Genomic DNA, 18,756 nt, shown 5'->3' with positions numbered 1-18,756 from the left:
ATTTACTAGGAGAGTTTAAGATCTTTTTACAATGTAATATTTCCCCCCCTCCCTAGACTCTGGTTTAATCTGCAGTGGATTGAAGATGAGTTGGCGGGATGACACAGATATTTTCTTTTTTTAGGTAGTACCTGTTAAAAAACGGTTATTTCTACTACACTGCCAGCAGTTTATATGGAATGGCCATTACTTTGTTCTATTATAGGAAATTTCCCCAAAACTGAGAGAATACAATTCAATAAAATAACCGTCATGCCATGGTCATGTTAACCTTTGTGATTAATGTAAGAACATGGCATGAAATCACATTTAAGTAAGAGAATAATTAACTGCCACCTATCTCTAAATTTGACATATGTTGCTCTTTTGTTTTTTAAATTTTTTCCATCCAATATATGCTAGCTTCTGATTTGGGGAGTTTTATCTCTAGGCTTTTGAGGTGGGGTTATTGGAATTGTAGAAGTGTATTATTGTTTAGAAGGCGTCTGTTGTGTAACTTAGGAAGGGACACCCTGGGTAGACTCTAGGTTTAAAGTGGGAGGAAGAGAGGAGGTTCAGGCTTCCATTACTTTAGACTCATAAGAAGTTCCTGAAGTTTTTCCTCGAGAATGGGCCTTGGGCCATGTTTGGTAAGAGAGGCTTAAGACGGTTAAAGACAGTTAAACTAGGTGCTTGTTAAAAAATGCAGATTCTAGGTCCCAGGCCAGGATTCTGCAAATCCCTCAGCTGAGAATCAGCACTTTTTTCCTGAGCACCCCAGGTGGTTCTGAAGAACATGAAACTTTGAGAATCACAGCTAAGTCCCTTTTAAAAATGAGTAACAGGAGAGAACATGCCGCCGACTATTCACACTCATCCTCCTATTTCTCTAAGTTCTAATATTCTGAATAAATCATGACTTCTTACTGTGATCATTTCTGTATTTTCAGTGATAGCCTTTCTCTTTTTTATTCATTCTGGAGAATAAGAATAAAAATTGCAGACAGTGACAAAATGTTTTCTCACCTACTGAGTTGTCACTGGACTTTTCCTTAGGACATTAGGATGTCATGACAACGTCAATTTTAGTAGTTAAGGTGAAGCTTTAGGTGGCTTAGGCCCTATTGGGGTATTTAGGACATGAGGCCTGGGTCACAGCATATATTCATTGAGTTTACAATCTCATCTGTTGACAATGATGCCAGTGGGGTTATTACCTGGTTCTGCTACCAAATGGCATTAGACGCTTCCTTTCATCTCTCTGAGGTAGCCACCTGTAAAAGTGGGAAAAGTAACACCTATTTCTAAGGTTGTGAGGATTAGCAAATGTCTATAAACACTTCTCACTGTGCCTGGCACAGAAAATGTGCTCAGCTTGTAGCAATTTCTTTAGTTGTTATAATGGAGGAGAAATGCTAGAAGGCTGAGGTGAGGTTACCATGAAGTGCCAACTTTTTGGAAAAGTTTGGTTTTCCCTGTATGTACAGTTCAGTTTTCCTGTGCCCTGGTGTCCATGAGGAAGACCCTTAATGGCCTTGGGATGGTCTTCGGTCTTTGGGATGTTTGAGGAGGGACAGGGTTGGGATAGGTGGATGATGTTAGAATGCATTGAGGGCTGAGGTGAGAGCCACTCAGGCCAGCAGTTATAGAGGAGTCTCTTCCAGGGAACCCTCTGACTTTTCCTGGACTCAGTGTGGTCTCACTTGTGTCCTTACGTGGTCTCATATGTGTCTACTTATGACAGCACACTTTCTATAACTACTGAAAGTGAAACTTTTTTTTTTTAAGATTTTATTTATTTATTTGTCAGAGGGAGAGTGAGCAGGGGGAGCGGCAGGCAGAGGGAAAAGCAGGCTCTCCGCTGAGCAAGGAGCCCAATGTGGGATTTGATCCCAGGACCCTGGGATCATGACCTGAGCCGAAGGCAGACGCTTAACCAACTGAGCCACCCAGGCGCCCCTGAAAGTGAAGCTCTTGACACAAGAAACCAAATGACTATTGCTTTGGCTATTGCTTAACCACACCTTTGTTTACTACATCCACAAGTATCTGGTTGTAAGTCAAAGACACATCAGACAATGTTTACATATATTTTGGGGTAGCTATTTATAGACAAATAAGGCTTTGAACTTCAAGACTGATGTGTGAGGAGTGCTTAGCTCTTAGTTTTACTTTTTCTAGTAAAGTGACTTACAGATTTGAGGACTAGGTTCTCAGATCAGTGCCTCCAGAAGTGGTAGCATTTTTCTGTTTCATGAAATGAAGTCTTTCTCTGTGATTTTAGCTCAGCAGTTTGAACTGAAGGGACACATGATTTGTATTCTATATCACACATGTTTCTGAATACTTTCAAGTGGGTTAACATTCTCAACTGTGGACTAAGAGGAAGTCAGTAGGTAATAGTAAGGGACTGGGGAGAAGTTTGGAGTAGGGAAGCACCTTAGGTTTTCATGAAGTGAAATAAACATTTGAAATTCAGCAGTGGTAGTGACAGGCTTAATGGAAAGGGCCTGAGCTTAGGCATCTATTGACCATGTTTGTATGCTGGTCCCACTTGTGTCCCTAGCACTTCACTTGTGATGGGTCTTAGGGAAATTAACTTCTCAGTTTTCTCATCAGAAAGATGTGACTAATAATATCTGCCACTTAGAGTTGTTTTCAGGATACATTATGTATTTATCACGGATCACAATGCCTCGCATTTGGTAGGCACTCAATAAATTATAGCTGTTGTTATAAGTAGTAAGACTATTTAATTATTTTATCAGTAAATGCTATGCAGGTCTGCCAAGTTGGGAAAAGTTTGAGGGCAGAAATGGTGTTAGAGTCTTGGTCTATGAAATCCTGGGTGAAGGTTGCAGGGCGACTCCCCAAGTGGGGAGACGGGTAGCTGTACGAGTGGCTGTGGACTAATGCAATCTTTCTCCCTGCCCTGCCGTGCAGGATGTGGACAAGTGGTCCTTTGATGTCTTTTCTCTCAATGAGGCCAGCGGGGATCATGCACTGAAATTCATTTTCTATGAATTACTCACACGTTATGATCTGATCAGCCGTTTCAAGGTCAGTGCCTACTTTTAAAAAATGCATGCATTTTTCCATTTTTTCTTTTTTGAAGATTTTATTTATTTATTTTAGAGAGAGAGCGAGCGAGAGAGCAGGAGTTGGTGGGAGTGGGGGAGGCAGAAGCAGACTCCCCACTGAGCAGGGAGCCCAATACGGGGCTCGATCCAGGGACTCCAGGATCATGGTCTGAGCTGAAGGCAGGTGTCCAGATGCCCCACATTTGTCCATCCTTCCATGACTTTTGGGGTAAGACCAAGACCCTCCTTCCATGACTTTTGGGCTAAGACATCCTTTTAACATAGACTGAAAACTGTTATAGGTGACTTGGGAAGATTCATCCAGACAGCCACTGCCCTGAACTCCATGGTGGTGGGAACTTTTCCTTAAGCCCTTGCTGGGTGGGGCTCATAGCAGGTGAGAGAGGTTGGAACCACCCAGTTGGATCCCAGTCTTCCTAGAAGTACAGCCCGAAGTGGGGACTAGCGGAACTCCTGAATTGCTCTCCCCGCAGATCTCATTTCAGCCTGATTTGGTGTACTGTCGATCACTGCTGGCATGGAGACAGTAATGGAGACAGAGTGTGCATCTGCTGTCTCTGCAGACTTTTTTTCCCACCACTTGGCTCAAATTCAGACAAATGCTCTCACTTATCATCCGTGACAGATCATCAGTATTTCCCAGCCATTCATGCTTCAAATTAATTCTTCAACTTTAAGTAAAGAGCATGAATTGTTTTCAGTGTTCAATCCCCTCTGCTTTGTAATACCATGGACTCTAGAGGTCCAGCCAGATTCTCCAGGGAATCTGTGCATTCATCTGGTGACATCTATCGTATCATGCTCCTCAGAGTTCTCTCATCATGGGGATGAGCCCCTGGAAAATGCAGGGTTTTTTGAATATAAGGTATTGATTTCTCTAGACAGCACGGTTCTTTATCACTTTCCTATGGACTGTGTACTTGGGGGCATATTTCCTACATAGCCATAAATACTTTATGGCAGTGGTTCTTAATTTCTTTGTGCAGAAATCGGCCTGAAAATCTGGTGGATGCTCAGGACCCTTTCCACAGAACAAAACTCTCGTGCACATATGCACACCTTTACCTAGCATTTTCGTGTCTCATGGATCTCTCATGAACAGCCCAAAGAACCTGGGGTTATTGGATATTCATTTTAAAAACTGATAGTGAATTAATCTCTGGCATATGAGGCAATATTTAAATTTTTAAGAATCCACAAATGGTAAATATAGAAGGATCTACTCAAGGAAGAACATCTTATAGGCTCTCACGAAGCATTACAGTAAAGTATTTTCCTTATATTTTTTTCTTCCTGACGTGATTATTGGTCTCCTGGAACCTACGCTCTCTCTTTTTACCCCAGGGTTGTATTTGGTGATTAACCCTAAACCAAGGAATTAACCCAGAAAAGAAATACAATGAATGTTTTCAGGGTCTCCTTCTTTTGTACAGACATTTTGCATTTGTTCTTTATTTTCTGCCACATAGAAAATGAAGGTATGTATATTATACATATTTGAGACAGAACAGGAATTAGGCTACAATTCCAAATTCCAATGCAACGATAATAAATTGCCAAGTAATAGACATAAGAACGCAGTCTGTTTCTGTTCTTATATATAACAGGCTATCACATGTTTTGTTTTGTGTTTTCTCCGTGTGTCCAGCACATACAATCATTCCTAAGGGCACAGTTTTCAGGAGGTGGCAGCTTGTGGTTGTTTTGCAATCATTTTACAACTTAAGATCCTTATGTACTTTATGTTTTCCCACAAAATAAATGAAATGTGCTACACAGTATGTATCCATTTATTTCTCAAGAAATAAAAGACTTGAACCTTTGCTTGAGAAATAGGTGAACACATACCCTTCTGCCCTAAATATCTTTGAGACAATTCTGGGGTTCTGGACTGAGAACAACAACAACAACAAAAACAAAAACAATTTGCAGGGCAGACTGTTCTTAAACCAGGGACTTCCTGTGAGATTTTCAAATCATCTGATAATTCCTTCAGTAGTTTTAACTAATTTTTAAAAGTTCTGATTTCTTCATGTGCCATGTTATGCTCCCAGAAAGAGGCAGCTCGAGTGCCTTAGACTTGTGCTTCCTCACTGAAAGCTACCAAATCACTGGCTACTTAACCTTACTGCTCTCTTTCAGATCCCCATTTCTGCCCTTGTCTCATTTGTGGAGGCCCTGGAAGTAGGATACAGCAAGCATAAAAATCCGTACCACAATTTAATGCATGCCGCCGACGTTACGCAGACTGTGCATTACCTCCTTTATAAGACAGGGGTAGCGGTAAGTACTGATAGGAACTCTTAGATTACACAAAAGATGTGATGATGGTTCTTTTTACTGGAGGCTGTTCCTATTCTGATGAGGTTGAGCCCACAAGAAGTGCGTTGGTGCGTGGACTTCCTGCTCCCCAAGAGTTGTCTAACCAATCACCGAAGGTCTTGGGGTTCCTTATGGCCTCTGATATTTTCTCCATCCTGGACTTGATGAAATAAATATGTGGTAGTGACTTGCATCTTTATTAGGCTATGACCATATTTTAAATATGATTTCTAGAACCAAGTATGTATTTCCAGATGTGGAGAGTGGTACTATTAACCTCTTGCTGTGGTCAATCACAATGCTATCCATGCATGCTGAAATCATATCAAGTATGCCTGGCGACCACACTGCACACAGGTAGCTTTTGGTTTAAACCATTTGATATTTTTCATGAGGATTATTGATTATTCTCATTGTATGTATGTGTGTTCAATTTGTTTGACCTCAGGAGCAATCTTCACTTCTAATCATTTGAAAATTTTCTTACTTGTTTTGACCCAACATTTCAGCTCTTTAGATGTTTTTGAATCCCTGTTCTGTAATCCATTGTATGAACTGGCCTGTTTAACTTGGTTATCTCTGCCTTTGCCCTCTTTGCCTTGATGAAAGCTGTTAATTTTACAAGATAGAGCTATTAGTGATGAACAGCTAGTTCTCTATGTTAGGTCTCTATGACTTTTTCCTTTGAAATCTTCAGAGTTGACATCAAGGTAGACATTGTTTGGCTATGGTTATTAATTAGCCCATAAACTCAACACATTTGTTATTTTTTCCTCTAGGGCATGTTGAAAGGCTTGGTCTAATATCTCACTGAATTAAAAATGGAACACAGTGGGAGGAGTGTGGGCTTTGGAGCTAGATATAGTGGGATATAAATCCTTGAGTAATTACTTATTAGATTTAGTGACCTATGATAAATTGCTTAAATCTCTGAGTCAGGATTTCCTCATTTTTAAAATGGTGAAAAATATTCTATCTTATAGAAATACTGTGGCGGTTAGGAATAAACTATCAAAAATAGGAAGTGCTCTGTCTGCCTCATGAAGGAAGCACAACAGTTAGAAATTGTTGTTAGTAAAACTTTGCTGGATTTTCTCATAACCTCTCAACAATTTCAGTTCTTCTTTATTGTAAAGCTGGCTTCTTAAAAATATTATTTTAAAAAGCTATAATTTTTTAAATTGTAGAAACACTATCAAGGGGACCTGTTTAATGTGATAAAAGATTTCTGTCAGAAGCATAGAGCAGACTTAGTTAATGGTGGTTCCTTGAAAACATGGAGCAAAACAGGGATGGCCACACTAATGTTGCGACTGAGCATTTTTCTGGAGGTCTCAGCCAATGCAATGTAGTATCTAAAAAAGTTGAAGAAGTATCCTGTGAAAATAATTTGACCATCTCTTTTAAAAGATCAAGAAAATCCAACTACAAATTATTAGGTCAAATAAAAGGCCTCAATCAGAGGTAGAAAAAATAACTGTCCAAGGCACCTGAGTGGCTCAGTAGGTTAAGAGTCTGCCTTTGGCTCAGGTCATGATCCCAGGGTCCTGGGATCAAGTCCCACACTGGGCTCCTTGCTCAGTAGAGAGCTGCTTCTCCCTCTGCATCCCGCCCCCACTAATTCTCTCTCTCTCAAATAAATAAATAAAATCTTTTAAAAAATAGCTGTCTTAAACATTGGAAATTAACGAGTATAATAGAGGAACATACATTCCAGAGAGTTTTTTTTTAAGTTGATAAGTTACTAATGAAGAACTTCAAAACTGATAAAAAGGAAACCGTAAAACTAAATTAAAGAGCAGAAAAACAATGTTTAAATAAGAAAGGAAATACATTATGTTTTTAATGCAAAGCTTCAGTATTATATAGATGTCAATTTTCTTCAAACTGAGCTGTAAATTCAAAGCAATACCAATAAAGAATAATGAAACATGATAAGCTGAGTCTGAAATATATGGAAAATAGATATTTCACAACTTTAGAAAAAAGAGTTTTGAAAAAGACAATGTATGCCGTGGTATAGTTCTTATTCTACTAGGTGTTAAAATATCTACTGAAGCTGTAGTAATAAAGACAGGGTGGTATTTGTGCAAAAATCACCAAATATATGAATGAAGTTGAGTAAAGTTTCAAAAACTAAGCCCAAATATTTATTGAGCACAGTTTTGATTTAGACATGTTGAGTTTCAGGTCCTTATTAGACATCGTTGTGGAAGTGTCAAGCGGGAAGAGAATGAATGGAATCGGGAGTTCTGGGGAGAGGTCGGGGTGGACATGTAGATTAGGCAATCTTGGGCATATCAATATTATAGAAAGACATGGAATTAGTTGAGATCATCTGAAGAGCGAGTGTGAATAGAGAAGTAGTAAGGGCTCTGAAGTGAGTCCTGGAACAGCCTAAAGTTTAAAATGAAGGTAAAGAATTAGAGCCAACAGTAGTAACTAAAATGGAGCGGTCAGTGACATTGGAATAAAAGCCAACAGTGTGGGCATGGAAGCCAAGGAAAGTAAGTGCTTCAAAAGAGAATAGTGAATTGTATGGGACGTGCCAAAATGTCAAATAGGATGAGGATAGACAAGTGACCACTGCCTTTGGCAACATGGAAGTCATTAGTGGCCTTGGCATGAGTGGTCTCAGTGCTTTGGTGAGGATGGACCACTGACAAGAGTATAATGAAGAAAGAACTCAGGTGAGAAGGTAAGAACACATCTATAGACAACAACAGGGAAAATGACTCAGGTCAAAAAATGTTTTGGGAACTATGGTTCATTTAGGGAAAGAAAAGAATGTTTTTGTTCTACTTTAAATCAATCATCTAATATTGGACCAATGAATTAAAGATTTGAATACAAAAAAATTTGATCATATGAGAATATGTTTATTCCTTGAAACAGGAAATTCTTTCTCCTATAAGCCTCAAAACACAAAAGTTATATAAAAATATTGATTAAACTGAGTGTAAGAAAATTAAAACCCATAGGATAAAAAGAATCATCATAATGATGTAAGTAGTTGAGGAAAATATGGGATTAAGATCCAGATGATATAAAGGAATTAACAAGAAAATGACAGAAATTCAGGAGAAAAATAGGAGTTAAGATTGCCCTGTTATAAAGTCTCTGTCATAGGCGGAATTTTGTCTTCCCCCTCCCCCACCCCCAGATTATATTGTTGAAAGTCCTAATCTCCAGTGCCTCAGAATGTGACTGTATTTGGAGATAGGGTCTTTAAAGAGGTAATTTAGGTCACGTGGGTGGCCCTGATCCAGTATGACTATTGTCCTTCTACAAAGAGGAGATTAAGATTGCAGACATGCGCATGCACAGAGGAAAGACCACGTGAGGACATGGCACAAAGAGGACCATCTGCAACCTGGGAAGAGGACACTCACTGCAAACCGACTCTGCCAATACTTTGATCTTGGACTTCTAGCCTCCACACTGTGAGAAAATAAAATTCTGTGGTTTAAGCCGCCTAGTTGGTGGCATTTTGTTTTAGCAGCCAAGCAAACAAATAGAGGAGCCAGGACTGACTTCTAACGCCACGCATTTAAATATTTAGCTATATTTCTACAATGCCTGTGGTAAAAAAAAGAAAAGAGCCCCTGATATTCTTGCACCTCAGTATCCTCATGTGATACTTGAAAGTATCCTGGTGAGGATCAACATAGATGGCAAATGTACTTTGGACTCATCTATTTCAACATATATTTAGTCAGTACCTGCTGTGTACAGTATACTATGGAGACATAAAGGTAAATCATACACAGCTTTTTTAGCCCTCAAGAAAAACTCCCAAGTATTTATGCTAATGCAAGTTATCATTAACGTGAATGTTACAGCAACCAATGATCATGATGTACTGCATGCTGTTCTTAAATGAGCTCATTTGCCGTTGAATTTTCATTATCAATTCAGGCCATATTCAGAATCATTCTTAAATATAGAAACTACTTCCCGCCCCCTCTCTCTTGGAAATGCAGCTCAAAACAAACTTCTTTCATTGCAAGCTTACAGAAATGGTGGGGAGCATTCTGATGAATGGAGAACATATTGTTACTCTAACCTTTCATTACAAACCAAGAGGGGGAAATGCTTTAAATCATTTCAGTTTTATAAACTGTAAGACACATAGGGAATCAAAACATCCCATTGATAAAGTGATGCCTGGTCTTCAACATCAACAGTATTACTCATTGTAATCTGTTTATATTACTCATTATTGCTTTACTTAGACGCCGAGAAGATGCTTGAATCCTTTCAGAATTATTTTGCCCACTTTTAAAGGAAAAATCCCTGAACAGGATTAGACTAAAAAGTTGTTGATTGAATAAATATGAATCAGACTTTGAGCTCCGGTCAAATTTTGATTTAGGTCAAAGGATTCCAAACTCCAAAGCCATCCCTTGGCCCCTTTCATTGTTTTGTCAGGCAAGTGCCATTAATTTTCCTCTTGCTTATTTTTTTTTTTTTTAAAGGGGAGAGGCTGTGTATCTTGTTCTTTTGATCATATATGCCATCATCATATTTATACAGGAAACACTAAATGGCTAAAGAGTGCTAAATAATTTTATTAGTGTTTGTGGTCAGCAGAATTTTGGCCCCCATGACCTTTGCCCTCTGTCATAACACTTACTAATGTTACATTAGATGGCAAAACACTAATACAATGAAGGTCACTAATCAGAGGACCATAAAGTAGGGAGACGAGCCTCAATTCCCCAGGTGGGCCCAATGTAATCTTGTGGGTCCTTGCAAGCCAAGAGGCGTGACGAGGAGCTGTGAGGACTCAACTGGCTCTTGCTAGCTTGAAGATGGAGTGAGCCAAGTGGAAAGTTTGAGTAGGAAATGATTTTTGCCAATGCCTTGAATGTACCTGGAAACAGATTTTTCCACAGAGCTTCCAGAAAAGAACACAGCCCTGCCAACGCTTTGATTTCAGCCGTGTGAGATCCTCACTGGAAAAATCCAGCCACACTGTGCTGCCTTCTGACCTCCAGAACCTTGTGCCAATAAATGGGAGATGTTCTTTGAGCCTTAAGTTTGTGGTAATTTAAGGTAGCAATAGAAAACTAATACAGGGGTGGAAACATTACTAAAGAAACTGTCATTCACATACAAAACCCACAACTTGAGAATAATGTCCCCTCGAGCAGTTTTGCCCATGTCGTTTTCCTTCACGTGTCCACTGACCCCCATTTGCCCCTATGCCCATGCACACTGGGCTTGCTTCCTGAAGTCCACCACTACCAGTTGTCCCTGTCATTGAATTAGTTGTGACACTCATTTTTTGTAGATAGGAAATACGGACAGGATCTGTGGCTTGTGCCTTGTCTCAGTTTGATAAATCTGGAATAAAATTCATGTGGGACTTAATTTCTTATTTCTTATGGGTTGTCATAAAATCTTCTGGATTCACAGTAATTAACTTGAAAAAGGCAAGAATATCTGGACCATATTAAAATATGAAGCTTTGCGGGGCACCTGGGTGACTCAGTTGGTTAAGCATCTGCCTTCAGCTGAGGTCATGATCTCTGGGTCCTGGGCTCCCTGCTCAGTGGGGAACCTGCATCTCCCTCTCCCTCTGCCCCTCTCCTCCCCCCACACCCCCCTCGTTTAAATCCTTGAGGGGTACAACATAACATGGGTTCTGTGTCCAAAGGCCTTAGCAGGAAGGTTGCTTTGGAATTTGGCATGAATCATGTCACTGTTTCCATGAGCATGAGTTACCTTTCCTCAGACTACTCTGGTTTCGTTGGGTTCACCACCAGGAATCATCTTTTCCTTTGTACACATGAGTACTCTCTTGCCTACATGGAATTCGGTTTCATCTCGAGTATAAACACTTCCAGAGACCTTACTTAGAGCCAACAGACATAGCCTCAGACTACAGTGTTCCAGACATATTTGTCATTTTAGAAGTTCTGTTCCAAGCAGGGCTCGACAGGCTCCAAGATAGCCTTTTAATCTTATTTTAAAATGTTAAGTTAACTTCACGTAAGTTTGCAGAAAGAGCTATATTGGTGGTGGGGGGGCGGGTGGGTAGGTAGAGGGAGTTGAGGCTGATGGGTGGGGACAGGGTACTGGGGAAGAATTGAAAGACATTGCCAAAATGAAAAAATATATATATGTATGGAAAATATCAAGAACATGTGTAATATAAGCTGCCAGGTGATGCTACCTCTGAGGGTCCAGGGAACACAGTTTGAGAACCTTGGACTACAGCCAATTTTGGTGGCATGGTTGGGGGTGGGGGGTCTCTTCAAACATCAGCATGCATAAGGCAGAAGGCCAGGTGTTATCTTTCCTCTGTCTACAAATACCCACTTTCTAGTAGGTAGACAGATTTTCTGTTACTTTTAGTTCTGGTATTGTGTTAAAATTTTTAATATATATTTTTTTCTTTTCTCTTTTTTTTTTTTAAAGATTTTATTTATTTATTTGACAGAGAGAGAGATAGCGAGAGCAGGAACACAAGCAGGGGGAGTGGGAGAGCGAGAAGCAGGCTTCCTGCCGAGCAGGGAGCCCGATGTGGGACTCGATCCCAGGACCTTGGATCATGACCTGAGCCAAAGGCAGACGCTTAACGACTGAGCCACCCAGGCGCCCAATATGTATTTTTTTCTATGTCTACCTAAGAACTTGACTTGGAATTTGGGAAAGAATACAATGAGGGTTTTTAAAGTCTTCATGTTCCTTGATTTTTGCTTCCTTGAAAAAAATAATAAAACTACTAGTTAGCTTTCTCAACCTTGCTGGGCAAGCTACTTCCAAATACCATATCCCCCGGTCTCCTCATAGGGGGAAGAAAATTCCGTCTGTCAGAAAACATGTGTTTGGCAATAGCTTGCCAGCTGCAGGGTAGAAAGGCAGCGACGCGGGTATGTTCGGCAAGCTGAAGACTTTGTCTGAGAAAGAGACAGATTATCTGATTGCCCTGCAATCTCCCTTTCAGAACTGGCTGACAGAGCTGGAGATCTTTGCTATCATCTTCTCAGCTGCCATCCACGACTATGAGCACACCGGAACCACCAACAATTTCCACATTCAGACACGGTGAGGATGCTGGATGTTTGCGAGGAGGCAGGAGGGGGTAGGGGTAGAGTTTGAGAAGTCAGAAAGGTATCAGTCACCTTTCTTTTGCATGGTTTACTCTATTTTGCATTTCTGAAGAAATGAACTTTTCAACAAGACATCAACGGGGTCAGCTTCAGTCAAGATTTAGAGTTTGAGAAGTCATCTGCTCCCAATGCTCATATGTTATTCACATCAAATATGGATATCCTTTTCTTTATTGGAATGCTAGCTATTTGTTTCCTTATGTATGTATCGTGCATACTCTATTTCTACTAGAACAGTTGGCAAAAAGGTGCAGATGCCATGTAGACTGAATCAGTGAGGATGGGCCAGGATTGGGATGTTTCTGTCCACATGTCCAATACCTGAGCCTTCTTGCCCTGTGACCTCTGGGATTCTGGGGACATGCTTCTCATCCTTCCTGATTTCATCCCTGCTCTTTTTTGGTGCTTGCATTGCTCCCTGGCAGAGGGCTTGGGGAGCTAGGTTGTCTCATGCAGACTGCCTTCACCATAGATAATTTTTGTACCCACTATGATGAACTTCAGAGGTAAACACAGATCTCTGTGGGGGGAATTAAGTATGGGTCCAAGTGCCCAACTCTGAACCTCTTGACTATAACAGACATCACTCATCAATTTTCTTTAAACCAAGCTTCGTATTTATCTTTAGTGTTCCTCTCAGCACAGAATTCCAGGCAAGCAGTACCAGTCACTTGTCTTTTCCATTTAGGGTGAAACTTTGTCCTCTCCTAGCCTAAGAACTTACCTTCTCTTAAGACAATTCTATGAAACTGGAGAGACTCTGATAATAGGGTTAATTGGGCCTTGACATAGTAATCAAAAGAAGTTAGAATTTGGGGAAAGATGGCATGGCTAAGAGGAAGAATGTAGCAGGGAGAGATGAGAATTTAAATAAATACTTGCGGTTTCATTTGAAAAAAGCAGGTGCACACGCCAGATAGGTTTGTGTTCATTAAATCAATCTACATGTATTTAATGAACCCAACACTTAATTATGGGGTACACAAAAGAAGACAGTATTGTCTGATCTCTGTTCAGAAGGGGAATTTCAATAGCATGGCAGCAGACAAAAGGATGTAAGCCGCCAGCTTCATTGTCTACCTCCCCCTTCCTCACACAGAAGAGCCTCAGCTGCTGGGAAGCCGCCTTTTGTGGTTCTGTTGCAAGGGCTTTAAATACAGGGAATTCCACAGAGCAGCTCTGTTTAGTGGATATCTGTGAGTGGAATCTTTGCTCTGAGGACAGAGGCTGTGGTGAATAACACCTGCTGACGGAAGAGAGGTGGGTGGAGCAACTGTACATGGGTCTTTGCTGGAGACCAATATCAAAACCCATCTTAACTCAGAGGAAATGGCTTAATTACAGCAGCTGGAAAAGAGCTTAATGTCACAAAATATACATCAGTTGGAGCCTGACTTAACAGATACGTGATCAGATATTTCACCACAGGGTTTGCATGTTTTGTGTTATCTCCATAGGAGTGAGGCAATTCCAGTGGATTCAGTTACGCTTGCTTTGGAATAAAATTTAAGCATTGGTCTTCTTTAATAGAACTTTATTCAAAGCATCTCAGCCCGTGTGAGCCCTATACAGAAAACTAAATCCGTAACCAGGTTCTTTGTCCTTTGATGGTATGTTAAGCCTAACATTTTAAAGGTATGCTAGGTATATCCCAAAAATTGGCCAATGACAGGCACAAGTTATGGTGGGGACCAGTGGCCGAACTGTCAGAAGACCTTCCTTCATCCCAACCCCACCACGTACGCACTGTGGGGCTCTGTGAAGTCATTTTACATCACTGAGACCCAGCTTCCTTGATGAGAAACAAATAAGCTCTAATAATCTAAGTTTTCATTAAATTGAAGATACTGAAATAGTGTACAGCTCTGTGTTTGGTGCAGTGGTCTGTGAGGAAGTGATTAGCAACTGTCCTATAATCCTTATATTCTTCACCCTCAATCTTACACATATGGCCTCCACATGGCAAAATGTTAAGGTCAAGGTACTACCAGAGGAACTTGGCAAACTGTACCTACCAGGTGGTATGTGTTCAGAGAATTGTAACGATAATAAATAAATTCTCTCATTGAATAAAATTTTTAAAAAACTTAAAGGCATTCCAGAAAATACAAGGAAGTTTGAGTTGACCCATGTTTTATGAAATCCCCTATGCTACTAGTAGAAATCATTGACATCTGGTTATGGAACGGCTTTCAGAGAGTTCTCAGGTTGGATATCACATATTTCATGTTAACATATTGACATTAAACTACCCTACATATATCTACCAATAATTTGTAGTGTTGGTTTTAGCTTATTGGTTGACAAAAGTGGCATATGGGAGCAAAGATAATTGTTGAACATAGGGAAAAAGATGGTGTATTCTAGCTTGAGAGAGTCACCTGAAAAATCTCAACCGTTTAACATCCTAAATTATTTTGCTTGGCTTTCTGTTCAGGTCTGACCCTGCTATTCTGTACAACGATAAGTCTGTATTAGAAAATCACCATTTAAGTGCAGCTTATCGCCTTCTGCAAGAAGATGAGGAAATGAATATTTTGATCAACCTCTCAAAGGATGACTGGAGGTAAGGATGAGACAGGAGAGAGATTTGGAGCCTAGGAAAGGAACCATGAGGAGAGATGAAGTATGCCGCTTTTGGAGAAATAATACCACTTGACCTGTTTATGGCACCCTTTCTCTCACCTCCTTTCTCTTCATCCTCTGTCTCCTTCCCTCTCTCCTCCCAACTCGTTCTCTCCCTTTTCTCTCTCTCTCCCTGCCTTCTCTCTCTTCCCTGCCTTCTCTCTCTCTTTTTTTTTAACACAAATATTAGAATATATTATAGGCACCTTGGAAATACTTGCTGCTTGTTACCTTAGGAAACTTGTGTTGCTCTTGTCTTAGCTTCTTAAATCTGAGTTTTTTTCTTTTAGCATTCGTTTTTCGCCTTCCATTTGATTTGAACTTCTTTTGAAAATCTTTCAAAACTGCGCTAAGGAAATTATTTTGACACTCAAAAATTATTTCTAATTCTGTTGCCTAAATGACATTGTGTGTTTTTTAATGAATTTCGGCATACCTGAGTTTGAATATGGGCACAATTACTAGTTGTATGGCATTTAGGAAGTTACTTAACCCCTTCACACTGTTGTAAAATTTAATTTCTAGAAAATAGATAATAAAATTTACCTCTTGGTTTGGTCAATGTTATAATAAATGATATAATCCATTTAAAATGCTTAACACACATTGTGATGTATATAGCAAGCCTGCAAGTCTTTGTAGCTATAAATACAGATCAAGGTGTTTCGAAAATTAGAGGCAAAACCATTTAAATCCTTACAAAGTTCTGAATCTACTGCGTTGCAAATAGTACTTCTATTTTAATTAAATGATCAGCTGTTCATTGAATATCTTTGTGCTAGCCATTATGTAAAGATTCAGAGAAATAAGCCATTCTGAGTGATAATGTACATTCCACATGTCATATTCCTAATTAATGATTTCCTTAATCCTTAACCTTCACTTATTCCTCATAAAAAAAAAGCCCACCTAAAAAGCTCAAGTTGATTAGAAATGTCACCACTAATTAACCGATTTTGCTTAGAAGTGGCAAAGAATATAAGCGAATTTTTACTTTCCATTTTTTTACTTCCATGCCTCTCTCTCCACGGGGTGTCCCTGAAAGGGAGTTTCGGACCTTGGTAATTGAGATGGTGATGGCCACGGACATGTCCTGTCATTTCCAACAAATCAAAGCAATGAAGACTGCTCTGCAACAGCCAGAAGCGTGAGTGGACCTGTGACATCATGTGTTTTTATAGGTGTTTGAACTGGTACTTGTGCGTGTTGTTGCACCTTCTTCAGAGAGCTTCACTGAATGGTCTCATGAAGTGGGGCTGGTGGAGGAGAGAGCATGGCGGGTATACATATCACAGACAGATTTTCATCAGGGTTGAAATAAATAATAGGGCCAGTAACAATTTGCCCCCAGGTAAGAATTTAAAAGAATTCTTTGTGGGAAACTAAGTAATCAAAGATTTACTCAGTACAGGGGCAACAAAAGTCAGTGAGTGACTCTTAGATTCTTGTTGTCTTTTTGAATGATGCAGTCATTCCAGAAGTCATTTGGAGTCTGTTTATGAGGTGTCCAGTTCAATAAGCATGGAGACTAAGCTCATGAATATCCCAGCTGTAGGATGAAATGATGCTTTCCCCCCAGTTCAGCTGACATGGGGTTTGAGATGGGAGAATGGAAGAGATGAAGAAATTAATGATTGTTAAAAACTCTTATTGAGGTTCTGAAAGTTTGGTCATCACATGTTTGGGTCCTTTGGGTTTATAGAATTGAAAAGCCAAAAGCATTATCCCTGATGTTGCACACGGCGGACATTAGCCATCCTGCAAAAGCATGGGAGCTCCATCATCGCTGGACAATGTCACTCCTGGAGGAATTCTTCAGACAGGTATCTTGTTGTGCTACTCCTCAGGGCCGTCAGCACTAGATAGTTTCTGAGTTTTATATTTCAGCAATGCTATAATAAGACAATTGGCATTACAATAATTTTCTTTGGGGAGGAAGGGTTCATAGCTTTTTTTTTTTCTTTTTTAAAAAAATTTCCTGGCCTTTTGCTTATGTGGTGTTTGACTCTTACCTAAATTTTGGTTCTCAGAACATCATGGTATTTCTGTCCTATGCATTTCTGTTTGGAAAAAATAAATCCTTTTTGTCAGTTTTTTGTCAAAATATCATCTGGATACTTTCCCTTTTACTCCTCATTCTAATGGGTTGACCAAATTTTGGTTGCTTTTACATCATTGTGTGGGATTAAGATGCTAATCTTTAACTCATAATGATCTGTTACAGTAGATTGGGTTGTTTCTTTTGAGCAGATAAGCCATGTTGTCAAATTCCAAAGTGAGGTGTGGCAATTTGTGGTCAGGAAATCACTAGAAGCTATTGTTTCAATTATATTTAAAAATACTACATCCTAAGACACAGGGTTGTGTTTTCTACAAGGGTAGCCAGAGTCTTTAGTGAGTAGGCAGTGCTTGAAAATTAAATTTTAAAAAAGGTACACAGAAGTAGAGAAATCCGAAAATTAATACATAGTATCAAAACTGACGTCTTCTCAAGAAGAGCTGCCATTAAAACAACTGCTTCAAGATATGAGGTCCTGAGATTGAAGGCAAGATGACATGCAGACTGTGGGGCCTAAATTATAGCCAACTCACATCAGTACAGTTAATTCAGTTACCTCTGGTTACTTCAAGAAGGGTGGTTCACATCATGGACTGGGAGACCTCTGAGACTGCACAGAATACTACTCATGACGCCAGTCTCAACTTTGTCCCCTAAACTGACAAGAGATAGGCTCTTTCAGTGGTTACTTGATTTTTTGAAGCAAATTACTCCTCTATGACTACTCTTATTCTGTGACTCTGGTTTGAATGGAAAAATTGTAGAAGGCGTCTGTATGTGTGTGTTTTTTCTTCTGAAACTGTACACAATATCTAGTGATGAGGTGGGACCAGAGTCAACAGCATATTCAACAAAGTCCAGAAGACCCTACATTAGAGTTTTTATTCCAACTGGTTCATGGGACTAATCAAATCCCGCTTCTAGTTCCCAATAGTCTTATCTGTGACTTGTGTTTTAGGAGGTGGTGGCGGTGGTGGCTGGGGGGTGGAGTGGGTGGGATTTAGGGGAAGGTTGGGCCAGATGTTTCCTTAGGGTCCTTCTGGCATTAAATGTTCTACACTTAATCCTTCATACTGTCCAGGGGTGCACATCAACACCTGTACACACACATGCTCCCCTAAGCTATTATGTGAATATACCATCAGGTACCCTATTCTGCATATGGCTGTTTCCCCTCGCAAAGTCATTGCTTGGTCTCAGACTTGTTCTCAAGGAGAACCCAGTGGTGTGCGAGGAACTAGAGCTGGACAGGTGGGCCTTGTATATACAAGAATGACTCTGCCATTTTTCCGGAAGCTATTCTGTTAATATTAGTGAGAGGATTTTCTGTAAATAACCACTCCCCATTATCATATGCTTTTTTTAATATTGCTTGAGCAATAACACCCCCTATGGCTGGGAGTATTTAATCTACAGCCAAAGGTAGGTGATAGCTAACTCATGTAAGTGTGAGATACTGAAGTGATTCCTTCTTTTAATTGTGAGTAGATATGAGAAATATCTTAAATATGTGCACATTTTTTCCCATAATGGAAACCTTGTTTGTATA

At 39.9% G+C, this 18,756-nt stretch overlaps 1 protein-coding gene across 4 annotated transcripts in view; it reads left to right on the top strand.

Annotated features, from left to right (window-relative positions):
• Positions 1-18,756, top strand: part of PDE1C (phosphodiesterase 1C) — a 283,357-nt gene that overhangs the window by 187,352 nt on the left and 77,249 nt on the right. For all 4 annotated transcript variants that reach the window (XM_035020856.1, XM_035020859.1, XM_035020857.1 and 1 more), the window contains 6 exons: positions 2,923-3,039; positions 5,223-5,363; positions 12,358-12,458; positions 14,961-15,089; positions 16,194-16,295; positions 16,851-16,971. In XM_035020856.1, coding sequence (XP_034876747.1) covers positions 2,923-3,039; positions 5,223-5,363; positions 12,358-12,458; positions 14,961-15,089; positions 16,194-16,295; positions 16,851-16,971 — 711 coding nt within the window. The remainder of the gene's footprint in view (positions 1-2,922; positions 3,040-5,222; positions 5,364-12,357; positions 12,459-14,960; positions 15,090-16,193; positions 16,296-16,850; positions 16,972-18,756) is intronic.

This window comes from Mirounga leonina, unplaced genomic scaffold, assembly GCF_011800145.1.
Source record: "Mirounga leonina isolate KUSES-001 unplaced genomic scaffold, KU_Mleo_1.0 Mir_174, whole genome shotgun sequence".
NCBI classification, from domain to species: domain Eukaryota; kingdom Metazoa; phylum Chordata; class Mammalia; order Carnivora; family Phocidae; genus Mirounga; species Mirounga leonina.
Note: the sequence above shows the minus strand (reverse complement) of the source record. Positions and strands in the feature narration are given on the sequence as shown.